This window comes from Dermacentor variabilis, chromosome 6, assembly GCF_050947875.1.
Source record: "Dermacentor variabilis isolate Ectoservices chromosome 6, ASM5094787v1, whole genome shotgun sequence".
Classification (NCBI taxonomy): domain Eukaryota; kingdom Metazoa; phylum Arthropoda; class Arachnida; order Ixodida; family Ixodidae; genus Dermacentor; species Dermacentor variabilis.
The window spans coordinates 194,210,199-194,228,124 of NC_134573.1; the positions used below are offsets into that span (position 1 = coordinate 194,210,199).

The window sequence follows — 17,926 nt, forward strand, 5'->3', positions numbered from 1 at the left end:
ACAATGCCCCCTGGAGCTCCCTGGCCATTGCCACATTAGCCACTTGATGCCTGTAATTATCCGTGACTTTCCTCAGAAGCCTTGCAGAAACTGCCGCGCTTCCCTTTCTACCAAGCTTCCCTTTCTACTAACGTGCAATGCCAGAGGGGACGCAGATAGAACTGTCGAGAGGAGAATAAGGAGAGGCAGGAGAAGAGACAGTTGCCATACAAGATAGGGGGGAGGTGACGTGAGAAGGCAAGGAAACCCCACTACTATACCACAGCGGTTGCGGGGACACACGATAAGCTTAAGTTCAAGGTACGGTTACAGTACGTTGCTGCTGTTTCTGAAAAATAAACGCCATGCAAATATGTCAAGCAGGCAACTTACGTAGGGTGTGCAGAAGCAGAGCCGCAATAATTAATGCGCACCGCAGGGTCCAGGAGACACTACGGAAGTGGTCGACCGTCAAATCAACACTTCTGTGCCCGCTGCGTCAGCTTTGCGGCTATGGCATTGCTAGAGGTCGCGGATTTGATCCCAATCGCGGCAGCCGCATTTCAATGGGGCGAAATAAAAAACGCACATGCAGTTAGATTTTGGGACACGTTAAAGGACATCACGGGGTCAAAACTAATCCGGAGTCTGCCACTACGGCGTGCCCCATAATCCGAGTGTGGTTTTGCCATGTACATCCCGATAATCCAATTCAAGTTTAATACTTCTGCCACAATGCGATGTGCCATGCGAAGCAATGACAACACTCAACCTTCTCAGAGGTTATAAAATATGGCGTACAACAATACCTCAAGCAAACACCTTTCCCTGTGTGTTCTGTGTACTACACAGACCAACAGCAGTGGTGCACGCAAGGTAATGTTTAACATCAACTCACCACTCTCATGTTAGATTAAATGTTGAAGAAATTAAGCTTTAGTCGTCAACATTACCGCTAATTATCGTCAATCAAAGCATCCAGCATGGAAAGCTTCGCTTACATCAATTCCCACAGTGCGTGGGATCTGCATTAATGTTTTGTATACATCTCTTTAATAATTTTCCACCCCTTTAAAATCTACCTTGTACCGCTACCTATGACTGCCAAATTTGATGGTATCAATCTCTCCCCTGCTTTTTTACTACCAATACTCTAAACTACCCTTGATTATCTCAATTGCTGACTGGTTGATGCTTCCATCCACTTTAAACCCAAACGCTTCTGGAAGGTGCGCATTACCTATGGTTCTCACCTGGTGAAACCCTTCGCATTCCATTAGGATGTGCTGAGTAGTCTCCAGATTTTTGCTTCAGCAGACAGATGCCGCATCAGGTTCCAAATATTTGCTCCGGTATGCTTTCTTCCGTATGCAACTGGATCGAGCCTCAAATACCAAGGCACTGCCCTCTCTGTTATCGTACAGATTTTCCTTTATAATTTCTTTCTTCTCATTCTTGTAAATCTCCATGGTCCTTTTTGTTTCCATTCTTTACGTCCAAGTACTGTCTCTGTTTCTCTCACTCTCTTTCCGATTATTCCTGGTTTTCTATTTACAGTTTTAATTGCCCTGTACTTGGTTGTCAACTTTCTTGACCTCTTCCTCCATTCTGTGTCTACGATTTTTAAGTATAGATACTTTTGCACGTTAGCTGCCTATTTATTTTCATTCATGTTCCTGAGCCTTTCTTCAAAACTAGTTTTGCTCTACACTTCTTTGACTTCAAAAGAGGCCCAACCCATGTCAGCCTACGCTGCCTCATTTGTGGTTTTACTGTAGGCTCCCAAAGCCAACCGGCCTACCGAGCTTTTGTGAATGATTTTGTTAGTGAGCATGGGGCGAACATATTCGCTCGTTATCCGGTCGCGGTGAGTCGGACTTCCGCGATCGCGTGCCCATCAGGCTATATTGTGGATAGCAAGTTGGTTAGCAGGCATTAGTCTATGGAAGGTGCAATAAATGCCCTTGTGATTGTTTGCACTACTGTGTTGTCGTTTCTTTGTCCCAAGAGCATGGGTGAGAACCCCACACCATACAACTTGTACTCAGTTGTCTCTATATATATCCTTAAGGAGCTCCACTAAATCGTCCTCTATGCCATCGTGCTTAAGAATATCCCATAACAATTCTCTGTCTATATTGTCATAGGCTCCTTTAATATCCATGAATTCTATCGATAAAGGTCTGTTCTGAGCTACTGAAATCTCTATGCACTGAGTTAGTACAATAATATTATCCTCTAAGTGTCTGCCTGGCCTGATCCCATTCTGCAGTTTCTCCAGTACATAATTTTTCTCCACCCACTTCGACAGTTTCAATTGTATGACATGCATTGCCATTCTATATATCACCAATGTTACTGTCACTGGCCTGTATGAGCTCATCTTATCACCTTTGCCTTCGTAGTAAGGTTATAGTGGATTTTGAGTTCAAAGTGAATGGTAATTTTGGCTGAATATTTTCTAATCGAATATTGAATAGTTGCTGTTCAAAAATCTTGGCTGCAATGTGGCATGCAAGTCAATTATTGGATACATGCAATTATTAACTGGACTAATTCGCAAGAATGAGAACATAATTAATTCAACTATGACTTGTTTATTGCGATGCTTATGTGTAATGCATGAGTATGACTTATTTACTGAAACACCGGGCTTCGCATTTAGAGAAGTTTGAGAAATACTTCCAAACTGGATTTTTCTCGCTGTTGTTCGAGTCTCTTTTGCTGACCAACCAAGCTTCTACTATTTTGATAATGTGGACGTCATTCACTTAGCTTATCGCTTTCTTTAAGAATATTATAGTTTAAATGTTTTGAAACAGTGTTTATGAGTTTTCTCACAAACAAAAGTTTCTAAGAAATTATGAATGTTCTGAGAAATTTTTAAAGTATTTATTTTTATCCAAAACTTGTTTTTCTAACTTAGTGTCTGGACGCGGCAGTGGTGGGAAAAGAGGGCAGGCAAACAGGGTGCCAAGATTGGTAAAGGTGTCGCCGGCGTATTTGGAGCTCGCCGCTCACTTTCTTTTGCCCATTGTTTAACAAAGTTGATGAAATGACCACAACTAACATATGTGTAAGTAGCCAACATAATATTTATACAGTTTTGTCAAACGTGTCTATTCTTATATTAAAAATCATGAATTACTGATAACTGACAACATACAATTTTTCAGACTCCCCAGGGGCCGCGAAAACTTCGGAGATTGGGCAGTTCGAAAAAGCGAATGCATGTCTTTTACTGCCCCCAGAGGCTCAAATCGCCACAGGCATGCTTGAAATAGCTCTGAAGACCTGCCAGTACACTTATAGGTATATCGGTGCTCTTAGTGTGATAGGAGACTGTGGGTGCACGCGTGTATAATTAAGGAATACATACTGTGTCCCGCGACAGTTGCCTCTTCCCACTCTTGACATGCTTCATCGCAATACTGTGTGCATTCTTCACCACGCAACACTGCTGTATTGAGGCAAAGCTGACTTTCTGGAACTAGCATTATGCAATGCATTGTGCTTTCCGAGCTTCGAAGCCATTGGTGAGAATTATAAAGGCGGAGACAGCGCCATTGCTGACAGCAGCGAATTGTTTTCATGAAAAACAGCACCGACCAACAAGAAGCTTGGTAACGAATGTCGATGTAGCTAGGCCTAGCGTTACCGCAGTGGTGGCTCTGCGTGCGGGAGCGCCTGTTCGAGTCAGCGAGATAATCAAAATGGCGGAGGTGGTGGCTTCGATCAATGCCATTTCGAACCTGCGGTCATGGCAAAATGTCCGGACAGTCTTACGGCAACGGGTCTTTTGTGTTAGAAATTTCAGACATTCTTATACATTGATTCTGTGGGGTACCATAGCAGTGCTGCGAAGGCGTCAGAATTATCGGGAGTCCGAAACATACTCGCCACACTCGCAACTGTGAGTTTGTCAACACTTCGAAAAGCACGAAGATTACAGCTGCTTTCGGAGCAAATATCGAATAGCGTACTATTCGAAACTACTATTAAAAAATCTGAATATTTGCCCAACACTACTTTGTAGATGAGGTTCATCTTGTTTTCATGCCATCCAACTAAATTTTTCTTCGTTCTAATCACTTGCTCTATAGCATTAGTCAGCAGTGCCTTGCTCTTTGGACTGAGCTTTTTGATTAGCTGTATTAGGATTTCATCGGGTCCTGGTGATGCATTATTAAGGACATTTTCTTCGGTTCTTTTTCAATAAAAGCTTTCTATGCTTAATTTTGATCCCTCAGACTTCTCTGTTGTTACTGCATCTGTTTGAGTCTAACTAAGCTTTCCTTCGTGCCGAAGTTATCACTAATAACGTCTGTGACACTATACTGCAGCGCAATGTCTCCTTCGTAGACGTTACCGTCTTCATTGCTTATACCTGTTTGCAAATATTTAATTGGAGCTCCCAGCGCTCTTATGTAGTTCCAAAATATTTTTGGGGCACCTCTGTCTCTTTTGCTACCTTTTCCTTTTCTTCGGATGCGTTCCATCTAAGGAGTAACTTTCTGTGTAATTCCAACTTTCTGGCTTCTCAATGATCTCTAGATGCCTGCATGTGCTTTTCTATAGCTTGCTTTATATCATTGTTCCAGCACTTACGTGGTTTGCTCTTTCCAATCCAACAATTTTTTTTTGCCGTGTCTGTCTTATTTCCTGCTGTATAACGTCTACCAGTTCCTTAAACAGTAGAATCTCCAACACCTTAAAAAAAGCCGCAAGAAAAATTTACTAACCGGGAAAGCATACAATTCCAAGTAACTGAAAAATCTGACAGACTCCACTATTGTTGACATCTACATAATGCGAAGTGTCGCGCGGATCTTTATGGAACGAGACGCCAACGTGTATCGAGCTGATGGAGGTGCTCCGGCGAATGGAGATAACTTTTATTTTCTTATTACGTGGGGTTTTAAAAGGGCGACGGGAAACCGAAACGAAATCGAGCTGGTGGGTGGTACCGGATGCCGCCGAAGTGACGTGATGGCCCCATCATGCCGCCTGCAGCAGAGAACGGCAGCGCATTTGGATTATCGCCTACTAAATGCATGCAGAGCGCTACCACTGACACTACGCACCATAAGCTGTAAAACAGATAGGCGAAGATTCTTATCGCAATAGGTTTGGCGGCCATAGCTGTGAATGCGGTGCGAGACGACCTGGTTGGAGATCTGCTGGTACCGAAATAAAAAACTGTGTGCGCAATCATTTTTACGTGAGACGGGCGGCTATACAGTAGAACCCCACTGTTACATTCCTCACTGCTGCATTTTCCCGGCTGCTGCGTCGTTTTCATCTGGTCCCGGCATAGCTTCCATAGAATCCAACGTATAAGGAACCCCGCTGTTACGTAGTAGCTGTGAAAACGTTCCCGCATGATGCGTCGCAACCCGAGCCCGCCTGGGCTAAAGTAGGCAACGCGCTCCAACCGCCATTTTGGTTTGTGACGAGTTTTGACCGGGCTTGGCCGGGCTTGGCTATGGAACTGGCTGCAAGAAGCCGCACGCCAGTTCTAGAGGCCGCCAATAGATGGCCATACGTGAAAAATGCTCTCACTATCACTGTGATTATGGTCACCGCATGGTTTGTTGGACGGGTCGACTCACGGAGGAAGGAAACTCGGGAGAGGCCCTGACGTCACTCTTTGTGAAGCTATAGCTAAAGGGAAGCCGGAAGTTGGCGTTGCTCATGGCGTTGCTCATGGCGTTGCTCCACCTATCGGGCCAGCTCTCCTCTCTTGTTTACATTTCTCGTGAAACCACGCCGCGCTGCGCGCAACCGGGCTGCTCAAACGCGCGCGCTCCGCAGCAATACTAAACAATCGTTAGCACGTTAGAATGATTACGCCCAAGAGGGCAAAATTTCCCGCGGATATTCCTTCGTCCGTTGCCATTGCCGTGGCGCGGTGACGACGAGGAGCAGGAGCCGCATGATGCCGGGGAGTTGCCAAATCCTAGCTTTGGAGAAGCCGTCGTGGCTCTGGACCTCCTCCGCAGGTACGTCGCACCTCGCAGCGATGCTGACAGCAATGCGGCCTTCCAGGCTATTGAGAAACGTGTGGTGATTTCTAGCGAGCGAAAGAAACGGCAAGCCACCATTCTGGACTTCTTTAACGTCTAAGCGCACTCTGTGGAAATAAATTGTCTATAGTTGAAGCTGCACTTTTTGCATTCATTTTTGGAGCTTTCCTCACTGTTGCGTTTTTTTCCTCGGTCCGGTGAAAAACGTATGAACGGGGTTGCACTGTATACTGTTCTCGATCACATGCACTTCGCGCATTTTCTTGTTCCCATGGGATCTAGTGGCTGGAAAACGAATACAATCGCAGTCTGCAGCAGAGAACAGCGTCGCGTTTTGGTTATTGCCTACTAAACGTGTGCACTACGCTTACGACGGCACCATGTGCGGTGAAACAGGTAGGCGAAGATGCTTATTGCCATAGGATTGGTGGTGGTAGCTCTGAATTCTGCGTGCGACGACCCCGGAGAAGATTTGCAGGTACTGAAATGAGAAACTGAGTGCGCGCCGGCATTTTCGCGTGAGACGGGCGGGCGAGTATTGCAGTGAAGTTGCTGCAGCGGTCAGATACTATATACTGTTCTCGATTGCACACGCCTCGCATATTTTCTTGTTTACATGGGATCTAACTGCCGGAAAACATATTATACCATCGCAGTCTGGCGACGTACTGAACGCTAGTGCCGAAAAATTGTGTGTTCTGGGAATGTATGAACCGGAAAAGAGGAGCGTAACTCTGGAAAAAGAGTGTAACATGAATTAACCAGCCCAAATGTGTACTCTTCTGTTGGGTCATTTTCTGTGTTCTTGATTGTGAATGTTGGTGCTGGGAAAACGTACGTAACGGGAACGTATCAACGAGGTTATACTGTATTCCCAGACTGCTGTAGGAAAATACTTAATCTTCTTCTATGTCTTTTGCCATCTCTTATTTGCTCTTCATTCATTCTTAGAAATTCTGGTGCTGTTGTTTCTTCTTTTGCATTAGTATATCTTTCAAACTTTACTTTAAACGTCTATCATTGCTACCCAGGCTATTTCTTCCATGTTTGTCTATTATCATTTGGCCTAGTTGTTCATAGACCATTTCTGAGACTAAGGCGTAGCTTATAGATGACTGCCTGTTTCCACATTGCCAAGTTACCTGTCCTTGATACTTATTCTCCCTGTTAACTGGTATAAGGTTCTGTTCATCATATAGATCCACCACCAGAGAACCATTGTAATCAGTATATGTCTAAATCATCCATGTACGCATTTATATCTCCCCCTAATATCACCTGGCCTTATTTCTCGAACTGATTAATATTGCTTCTAGTGCAATCAATCAATTCCTTACTTTTACCTCTGCTATTAACACCTATACATAGGTAAGCTACTCCCAGCCACGTCTTTTTCCCTGCCGTGTACTGCTAATCCATAAATGCTCCTTACATGTCTTTTTTTTACCCTCTGCCACTTCAGACCTCGCCTAATTAGCATATGTCTATGCCTCCGCCTTTCCTTGAACCAGTAATTCTGTTGCACTCTTCCCATACAAAATTGTCAATAACAGGCGGCTGCTCCAAATCTTGTAGATGCATTTTGGTCAAGGCATACATGCTAATCGCTTCATCATCCAGCTGCATTTGAATTTCCAGCCATCTTTCTTGCTTACGACTACCCTGCATGTTTACGCAACAAATGTTACTTTCTCTATTCTTATCCTTTGTGCATCTTTTCCTAACTTCTTATGGTCTAATTCTGCCCTCTACTGGTGTGTCGCTACCATCAATACTTAATCTTTCTTCCTGATTGCCTGGAGCTCGCCTAAAAAAGCTAAAGCCCGTGCCACGAATCTATGTCCAACCGGTGTTGCTGCACTTTTGCTAAAATGTATCCTGTCATGCACAAAAGCACCTTCGCAGCCTGCTCAGTGCACTTCTCAGTTGTTGTCAACGACTGTAAAATTCACTGCCTTAGCTAGTGTCCAAATTTCCCTGTTTACTGCAAGCACTGCCTTTTCAATACTTCCTTTGAAACATTCTGCAGGTCAGTGAAACCCTTAAGCTATTTCCTTCGCGATCCCTACCCCTTGTCTTTGCAGTATGTCAATCACTCCGCTTATTATCACCACTAGGTGTCTATCCTTCATTGTGTCCCACATGCGTTCCTTGGCTTTCGCTATCACCTCCCTAATCATTTTTCCCAAAAGCGCACTAACCTGGCCTTGTTCGCCTGCACCTACCCTCTCTGTCATTGCTGGTTCTACTTTACGCATGTTGGAATGACAACTTGATGCTTTTCCTCCTCCTCCCCACCAAAATCTGCACTTGAGGCCACGATGCATTCCCCTACTGCCTTATCCTTGTCTTTTGCTTTGTTGTCTTCTGCCGTGGCCAGCATGTCAGAGGTAGCCCCTTCGCGACTACCACTGACGTTTCTGCCACTTCTTTCCGGCATGGTGGTTCTGGCTTGCTTAGCTGTCCTCACTTCGGAGCCAGTGCTCGCATTGAAGCGTTCACCTTTGCTTTGCAGAATGGTGGCCCTCAACTTCATTTCTAAGTTGTCTAGCTTTTATTCCACTCCCTTCCTCTGCTTCTGTTCGCTTCTGAGTTCCTTTTCTAGCTTTCGAACCAGCTTGGCTAGCTTATTGTTCTCCTGCTCTAGACGGTCTAGCCGTGACCCTAGCACACACATTCTACAGATAAAAGCTGCACCGTTCGCTGTGCGTACTGACTCAAACCACGTTTCTTCCAACACGGAAGAGTGCTGGCACACAGAACACACGCGTGGGTTTCCCCTAGTACCAACCATCATCTTGTACTAACAAGGCACAGTGCAAAGTAACCCTACTTGTAGAATTTACCTAAGAACACTCGGTGCCACCGTGTGGGCGATGCCACAAAGCCTGCATGTGACCTTTGAAATGCACGGTGCACCAGTGCGTGCGAACGCTGAGAAACATGTCATGCGGCAACTGGGCTCCTCCTCCACACTTCTTTCTGGACAAGCTGCGCCATCTAGTGGCGCTGCTAAGAAGTTCGCGCATGGCCTCGGAGATGAGAAACATGGTGGAACAATGCCTTCGATCACTGAGAATTCTTCCCTGCTTGCCGCACATGCAGTGGCACATACTCAGTGATCCAAGCTGGCGAGAGGTTCAGTGAAGAGTGACTAAGTGCATTCATGGCAAAGCTTGCTAAAGCACTGGCGTGAAAATTGTCCATTGAAACTGTCACATAACCTGTGCTTTTGTGATGCATCCTGCTAATGCATCGGGTTTCTGCCCTTGACAAACCTAGTGACATGGGTTTAACTCCGCTCAGCAAAAGAGAAATTTAAGGGATCTTTTGTGCTATTGCAGAGCGGCGCATTCCCAGTGGCACAAACCTAGTTACCAGTTGGCGTCAAATATGTTCATGAAGAGCGGCACACACCTACTGGCCCATACCCAGTCACTCAAGTTGGCATCAAAGAGATTCACTGAAGACTGGTATGGACCAGGTGGCACGTACCCAGTGCTCCAAGTTAATGTCAAAGGGTTTCCTCCAACAGCGGTGTGTACCCAGTCCCGCATCTACAGTGACCCATGTTAAACAACAGCACACATGTAGACATTGGCACATACTCAGTGACCCAAGTTGGTCCAATTGTTGATTTTGAACCCTGTTACCTCAGCACCTCAGCCCAATGCACAAACTATTCGACCACATGCTGACCACACACTGCACACTATTATAACACACACTGCACATACACAGTTTTGTCATGCAGAAGGTAAGCCACAGTCATGGCATGTCATCCTTTATCCAAATCTGTACATTTCCTTTTAACAGTAACACTAGCATTCCACAAACAGTTGTCTGTGTAATACTATTGGTTGTTTCGTTGCTCTTTTCATTTGTTATAAAAGAGAAATGCCAAGAAAGCTTGTCTCGCCATCAAGTTTGAACTGAAAACTTTGGCTTAGGGTGCGTTGACGAGGGCCTCTCGTTACATCATAAAGATTGGATACAGCTGTCATGTGGTGTCACAAACGACAAGCACACATCAGTTAGCCAGGTGAAGTGGTTCCAAGCCACACCATGGTCGTCTCGCCAAAAGTTGCGTGCATATCACGTCAGCCACTCTTTCACTTGTCTGCACTCAACACAGGATAAGCTTAGTCCTCTGCTCTTCCCTCAGAATGTGCCACAGCCTTTTCACGTTCTGTGCCCTATTATTCTATTGTCTAAAGCTTTCAGGAAGACAATCCCAGTGCAACTTTTACCATAGGTACAAGCCATGCATCGGTGATAGCACATCAACATGACTCCTCAATTTTCATGATGTGGCCTTGATCAGCATATCCGCAGTCAGGCTCCATTTGGTGCTTGTTTTTAATTCATTGCATTAAATATTATAATTTGCGATTACTTGCGCATTTGAGGCATTCAGGCCTCATACTACTGTTATGAACTCGACAGGCTGTGGAACAAAAAAACGCAGCCCAGACAAAAAAAGTCAGAGTCAGTACTTCTGCAAAATTCATGCATACAAAGTAAAGACCTGATACGGGCTACACAGACATTCTAACCTGGAAGTGCTTTGCTGACTGACTGGAGTCAAAATCAAGGTGATCTTCTGGGTTGATGTTCAGCTTGTCTCTCAGAGGTGTTGCACTGGTCTGGGACGTGGAAACAGTCGCGGTTCCCGGTGTCCTGGCACCTCGTGGCGTCATTCCTGGATAAGTGGTAGAGCTAGTGCTGCAATTCATTCATTTGTCAGCTAAGTGAGCACCCTGGAGTCTAATCAATATCCCTAATATATGGTACCTGGAATGCTGACAAAAATGACTTTACTTGATTTGTGTACCATCGACTTCCGTTAATGCAACCCTGACAGGACTGATGAAATTGATTGAATTATCTGGCGGGTTGCATTAAACAAGATGCAAAGAACACCAAAACACCGGAGATTCATTTTGTAGTATTGGCTTGAGCTTAACATGCCTCCAAATCTGACATGCAACAACTTTCTATGTGTCCAAAGTAGAAAACCAACATAGAAATGACATAAAACTTTTAACCAAAGTAGAAATCTAACACACACCCAATTTTTTAGAATGGCGGCCGGTTTCCTTAAGCCAGCTTTGCTGCCAGTTTTAAAGTCAGCTTCCCCACAGTAGAGCAATGTGATGCTGTAAAGCATACAAACACTGCAAAGATAGTTTTGTTTTCATATTCGATTGCACAACGCACGCAATTTCTGGCACAATTTCCTTGGAAAACAAAAGGCGCACATAAGAATCAGGTAAATACCATAATCATACATGTTCAGCTACCGTTATTGCTTGAAAATCTTCCTAGGGCGGGTTGAAAATAGGCGTTTTTGACAGGACATGACGCATGTTCAATGCTCTCACTATCCCCTATGCTACACCGAGACTGCCACTGCCACTAAAAGGGTTGTCATTGGTGTCACCATATGCATCGTGCCCGTGTGTGTGGACTAGTCAAGTTCAATTTATCTGACGAAGGCCAATTTTAGGATCTGAATATGGAACGTTTGGGCACCTAGAAGTGTATGGGTGCCAGCCGGGATCTTCGGTTGGGATTGAATTAACCCAACAATTTAATTCACCAGCGTTGCATAATCGAAGTCTACTGTATTCTAAGAAAAAAAAGCTTATGTGTATGCAGGTAATAAAATTCAGCACCAAAAAGTATAGACGCACTTTCTGAACTAATTCATAAAGCACATGGTAATTGTGTCAAAGGGAATCATCCAACCCACAGTATAGCAGGATGCGTTGTTGGGCAAGTTGGTTCATTGTAATTGGAAACATTGGTTGCGCTTTCTACACAATCACATGTAAGAAGACAGGACAGGCGCAAACTAACAACTGAGGTTTTATTCGAGGAAAAACACTTAAATATCTGACCATGCCAGCGCAGGCGCTTCAGGGTATCTATCAGTAGCATAACAGAAGAAAAAACCCAAAATCGGAAAAAGCCAATGGGGTGGCTTACATAAACATACTATCTAAGAAACGTGCCTCCCTATCGTAAAGCATGACCGATGTGTCACTGATGCATGCTTGTCCCTTCTTTTTTATATAATATGGCTCAAGAAGTTCTCGTGCTTTTTCATTATGGCACTTGTGCAGTATCTTAACTTGGTTGAGCAGAGGCCTGCATTTGTGGTCTAAGCAATGCATGGGTAAATGACGTTGCTCCCGGTTTATAATTCACTCCGGACTTTTCAACGAAAAAGCAACTGCAGCTGTGCTCAAGAACTTTAAAAAGGTACTCGTGAAGCGTACTCGCGTAAAGCAAGCCGCAATCTCTTTATGCGATAACCTAGAGCTAGCCAAACTGTCTCATGTTGTTAACAACAGCAAGAACGATAGCTTGTCTGTGTTTTTTTCCACTAAAACGCACAAGGCTGATGTACCCTTCAGAGCCATTGTTAGCGAGAAAGGCACATGGCAACACGAAATTGTGTCTTTCTGCAGAAGCATTTGAACATGTTGCATATTGATGATCCTTTTGCCACGAAGAATTCAGAAGATGTTTTTTCGCTTCTGCAGACAGTTGACTCAATGGATTTTGGGTTCTCAGTTGATGTAGAAGATTTATTCTACTCCATACCTCACCAGCCACTTTTTGAATCAGTGCGTAGCTGCATTGAAGCTAACGATGTCATTGGTTTCCAAAACTCAGCAGGCATTTCGGTAGACAGTTTCCTGGCTCTTTTAGAATTCTATCTCAGTGCTACTTTTATTACCTTTGACAACCAAACCTTTTTGCAGCGACAGGGAGTGTGCATTGGGTCGTGCGTAGCACCAGTTTTATGCAACATCTTTTTATCGAGTATTGACCGCACCTTGTTTGGTGTACTTGACAAAGACAAAGTAGCACACGTTTTCAGATATGTTGACGATTTTCTTGTGCTGCTGAAAGTACGAAATGATTTTATGTATGACGATGCCATTGCAGACATTTCAAATCTCTTTGAGAATAATGCCTTAGGTCTAACCTTTACACATGAGCTCCCTGTCAATAACACTCTGCAGTTCCTTGACCTCAAACTTACCTTTGGAAAAGAGCACGTTTGTAGCTGTTTCTGCCCTCGCACACAAAAACAACCATTACCATATGATTCAGCTCACTCTAAAATCACCAAAAGGGCAATTGCTAAACAGATTATTGAGCAATCTTTGAAGAAGTCATGTACGCATGCGATGCAGGCTAGCTTCGACATGCAAATTTGCAGGCTGAAAGAGGCTGGCTTCCCTGATGTGGTTGTGCTGGCAGTGGTTGAAACGCTCGAAAAGAGGCTAAAAGCGCCCCAAAAAGTAAAATCTGATGTTGCCAACAAAGCTTCAAAGCCAGTTGTAATTCCATATGTTCACAGAACAGCACATAATCTGAAGAAGATAGCAACCAAGCATGGTGTCCCACTCGTTTTCTCGGCTCCCTGCAAGCTGAGTCACCTTTGCGCCCGCATTGGGAGACTTCATGCCAGAAAGAAGCAAGGTGGCTGCGGCATGAAACACAAGAACACCTATTTAGATTGCCAAGTTGGCATTGTGTATCAGATTCCCCTGACATGCGGCAAAACCTACATAGGCCAGACGGGCCTTTGTTTGAACGTGCGAATCCGAGAACACGAAAGATCAATTATAAACCGGGAGCAACGTCATTTACCCATGCATTGCTTAGACCACAAATGCAGGCCTCTGCTCAACCAAGTTAAGATACTGCGCAAGTGCCATAATGAAAAAGCACGAGAACTTCTTGAGCCATATTATATAAAAAAGAAGGGACAAGCATGCATCAGTGACACATCGGTCATGCTTTACGATAGGGAGGCACGTTTCTTAGATAGTATGTTTAGGTAAGCCACGCCATTGGCTTTTTCCGATTTTGGGTTTTTTCTTCTGTTATGCTACTGATAGATACCCTGAAGCGCCTGCGCTGGCATGGTCAGATATTTAAGTGTTTTTCCTCGAATAAAACCTCAGTTCTTAGTTTGCGCCTGTCCTGTCTTCTTACATGCGATTGTCTAGAAAGCGCAACCAATGTTCCCAATTACAACCCACAGTAGCACACATATATATATATAGTGAAACCTCGATATATCGAACACGAATATATCGAATTATTGCATATCCTGGGGGAGGGGGGACCACTTTCTATATCACCTAGAAAATCACAAGCATCTTTAATAGAGACTTAGCATGTCCACTATTCCGGCAAATGGGGCGGTTTGGGAAAATTGACAGGCGTGCGGGGGCGTAAACGTGAGCAGCTGGAGCGGTGCAGCCACCTGGTGGCATAGAGTTCAACCAGACAAACACAGAGCTAGAATTGCAGTAACCCACTACATCCGCTTCGCTGCTGGTGCAAATTTTTGGCAGAGGCATAATTGTAAACACGATTACGCCACTGCCAAAAATTTACACCAGCAGCTAAGCAGAACAGTAATTGGCTTTGTATTTGTGTAGTTGAGCTTTGCACCACCAGCTGGCACCACCAATCTGGCCACTCATGTTTACGGCCCCGCTCAACTAGCAAACCATCCACGCTTGCCAGAGTACCGGATGCACTCAAATTTCCTAATTTTTTTTATTTCGAACGGGGCCGGACATATCAAGGATACATCGAGCTCTGCCACCCCAAACCACGTGCCCTCTGTTGAGAGGCGGTGAGCTTTCCTGCAACACCCTCGAAGGTAGCAGTGGCGCGATGGGCATTTCCGACTGCTGCACACTATAGCTGCACATATCAATCGTGCTGAGGGCCCCATTTGAACATAACGGCGTATACGCGCGGAGGCCGTGGCTAGTTCGACCAAATTCGACATTGTCCACGACTCATTGCATTTGCCGTACAGACTCCTCCTCGGTGCCACAACGGCGCTGCCTCACTGGGCTTACTCACAGATGCCTTAATTTGCAGACACCACTTGGTTATTGACAGTGTTTCAAAATGCTTCGATTGACAAGACGTTGAGATCGCAACAGAAGTACCGGCCAAACGAAGACGCTGCCGAGGTTGATCCTGCAAGCGCTGATGTTGCCCCACTTCCGACTTTAACTGAGGCTGTAGCTGCTTTGGCCCTTCTACACCACTATTGCGGCGCAAAGGAGGGCACCGACCCATCACTTGTGGATCGTTTAGTCTATGTTGAGGACTCCGTGTTAAAGCATACAGCTGCCAATAAGAAGCAGGCTACACTGCTGCAGTACTTTCAGCCAAATAAATAAATAAATACTTTCTGTGAGGCTTCAAGTGAGTATTTACTGTGCCATGATTGGGGCACGATCGAGGATTCTTGCTTGGAGCGCGCATTCAGTTGCGCCACGCACGATTGGCCTAGACTGCGCTGACTTCGTGCAGCTGATGAAGTCGGTGCGGCCTACGCTAATTGCACGTTGCAACCAAACGTGTGCTCCAAACAATAATCCCCAATCGTGCCCTTGGTTCATTGATTGATTTGCAGCGACTTTTGACGAGTTTTTTACCTTACTTTATATATCTAATTCTGGCTATATCGAACTATTTTGTGATCTCAGCACTGCTCGATATATCGAGGTGCAACTGTGTGTGTGTGTGTGTGTACATATATTGTTACAAGGATTATTCATGCAACAGTAGAATGGCTAGCACTTGGCTAGCCAAGACTGCACAGGGCACACAGGTTTGAGCAGCTCTTGCAGTCCGATAGGAGAGACTCTCACCCAGCCCCACTACAACGTCTTTGTCTTTGCCACTGTTCATTATCTGTGACATTATCCCCGGCCGGTGAAGCACCGTCCCGATGTCGGTGGTGTTCAAAATGGGTGGTCACAGTTGTAATGCTTGAGGCAGGAAACATGTACGATGTCACTTCGTGGTGTGGCCATCGATGAAGTGGATGCCATGGGAGTTATCTCATAGGTGACAGGAGACACCTGGCGGAGCACGCAGTAGGGCCAGACATACTGCGACATTAACTTTTCACTGAGGCTGACACGATGAGATGAGAGCCAGAGAAGGACGAAAGAGCCCGTTGGAAAAGCAGTATCCTGGTGTCGACGATCATAAATGGACTTCTGTGCAGTCTACAATGACGAGAGCCGAGCGCGGGCTACTGTGCGCACGATGAGCGCACACGTAATGGCATCTTGTGCATTGGAAGTCGTGGACGTTGGATCAGACTTAGGGTTAAAGGGTTATAATGAATGGCAGCCAAAGAGAAGATAAAAGGGTGAGTAGCCGGCAGTGTCGTGATGCTGTGTGTTGTATGCAAATGTGACGAACGAAAGGGCAACGTCCCAATCGTGGTGATCATCAGAAACGTACATGGAAAGCATGTCAGTCAGTGTACGGTTGAGGCATTTGGTGAGTCCAATGGTTTGAGGGCGATATGAGGTGAAGTTGTGATGAGTAGCACATGATCGAAGTAGATCAACCACACGAGACAGGAAGTACTGACCATGATCTGTGAGCAGGTGACATGGAGCACCATGATGGAGGATGGCGCCGTACAGTAGGAAGTCGGCTACGTACGTGGCACAGCTGGTTGGCAACTCTTGGGTAAGATCACATTGCGTGGTATAATCTGTAGCAACTGCAATTCATTTGTTACCTTTCGTGGAAATTGGAAAGGGGCCGAGCAAGTCCAGGCCTGCTCGATAAAACGGCTCGGCTGGAACGTCAATTGGCTGAAAGAGACCAGCAGGTCGAATTGCAGGTTTTTTTGTGGCACTGACGCAGGTCACAAGATGTTACATAGCCGCGAACAGAATGATAAAGACCCTTCTAGAAGAAACGTCATTATATCTGATCATACGTTCTAGAGACGCCTAAGTGCCCGGAAGTTGTGGTGTCGTGAAACTGGAAGAGGACGTCTCCACGTAGATGACACGGGACAACTAGCAGGAGTTCTGCGCCGTCGGGGTGCATGTTGCGACGGTAAAGAATGTGATCCTGAAGCAAGAACATGTTGAGTGAAGAGTCAGGGGTGCCGGATTGAAGACGGTCAATAAGAGAGAGCAACGATGGATCTCTACAACGTTCGTCGGCCAAATGGGTGAAGTCTGTGATTGCTAAGACGCAGGTGTTGGGGTCTATTTCAGTGGAGTCGGATGGTTCAATGGGGTGACGGGATAGGCAGTCGGCGTCAGTGTGCAACTTGCCAGATTTGTACACAACCGAGAACGTGTACTCCTGTAATCATAATGCCCAACGACCAAGCCTCCCTGTGGAGTCTTAAAGTGTTGAGAGCCAGCAGAGCACATGATGGTCTGTTATGACTATGAACGGCCGTCCATATAGGTACAGACGGAATTTCGCTACAGCCGAGATAAGAGCTAGGCACTCCTGCTCAGTAATAGTGTAATTTTTTTCAGACTGTAACAGGAGGCAGCTAACATATGCTATCACATGGTTAGCTCCGTTGTGTGTTTGGGCGAGGACAGCACCTATGCCATGGCTGCTTGCATCAGTGCGAAGCTCTGTTCTAGCAGCTGGGTCAAAATGAGCCACCATGGGTGGTGAGGTGAGGGCAGAAATCAGCGATACAAAGGAAGTTGCTTTGTGTGCGCCCCAAGAAAAGGTCGCATCCTTTTTGAGGAGGTCCATGAGGGGTCGAGCAATCTCCGCGAAGTTGAGAACAAAGCGGCGAAAGTAAGAGCAGAGCCCAAGAAAGCTGCGTACTTCATGCGTGGACCATGGAACGGGGAACTCACAGACGGCACAGACTTCGTCAGGGTCTGGTTGGACACCGGTAGCATCAACTAGGTGTCCAAGTAATTCGATCTGGCGGTGCCTAAAGGTGCACTTAGAGGAATTGAGCTGGAGGCCAGCCCGGCAAAATATGTAGAGAATAGCCTACAGACAAGGGAGATGGCTTTCAAAGCTGGGCGAGAAAACGATGACGTCCAGATAACAAACACAGGTCGACCACTTAA

At 45.5% G+C, this 17,926-nt stretch overlaps 1 protein-coding gene across 2 annotated transcripts in view; it reads right to left on the reverse strand.

The window, feature by feature from the left end:
* Cdc5 (cell division cycle protein 21) overlaps positions 1-17,926 on the reverse strand; it is a 171,759-nt gene that overhangs the window by 68,188 nt on the left and 85,645 nt on the right. For both annotated transcript variants that reach the window (XM_075697261.1, XM_075697260.1), the window contains exon 8: positions 10,562-10,707. In XM_075697261.1, coding sequence (XP_075553376.1) covers positions 10,562-10,707 — 146 coding nt within the window. The remainder of the gene's footprint in view (positions 1-10,561; positions 10,708-17,926) is intronic.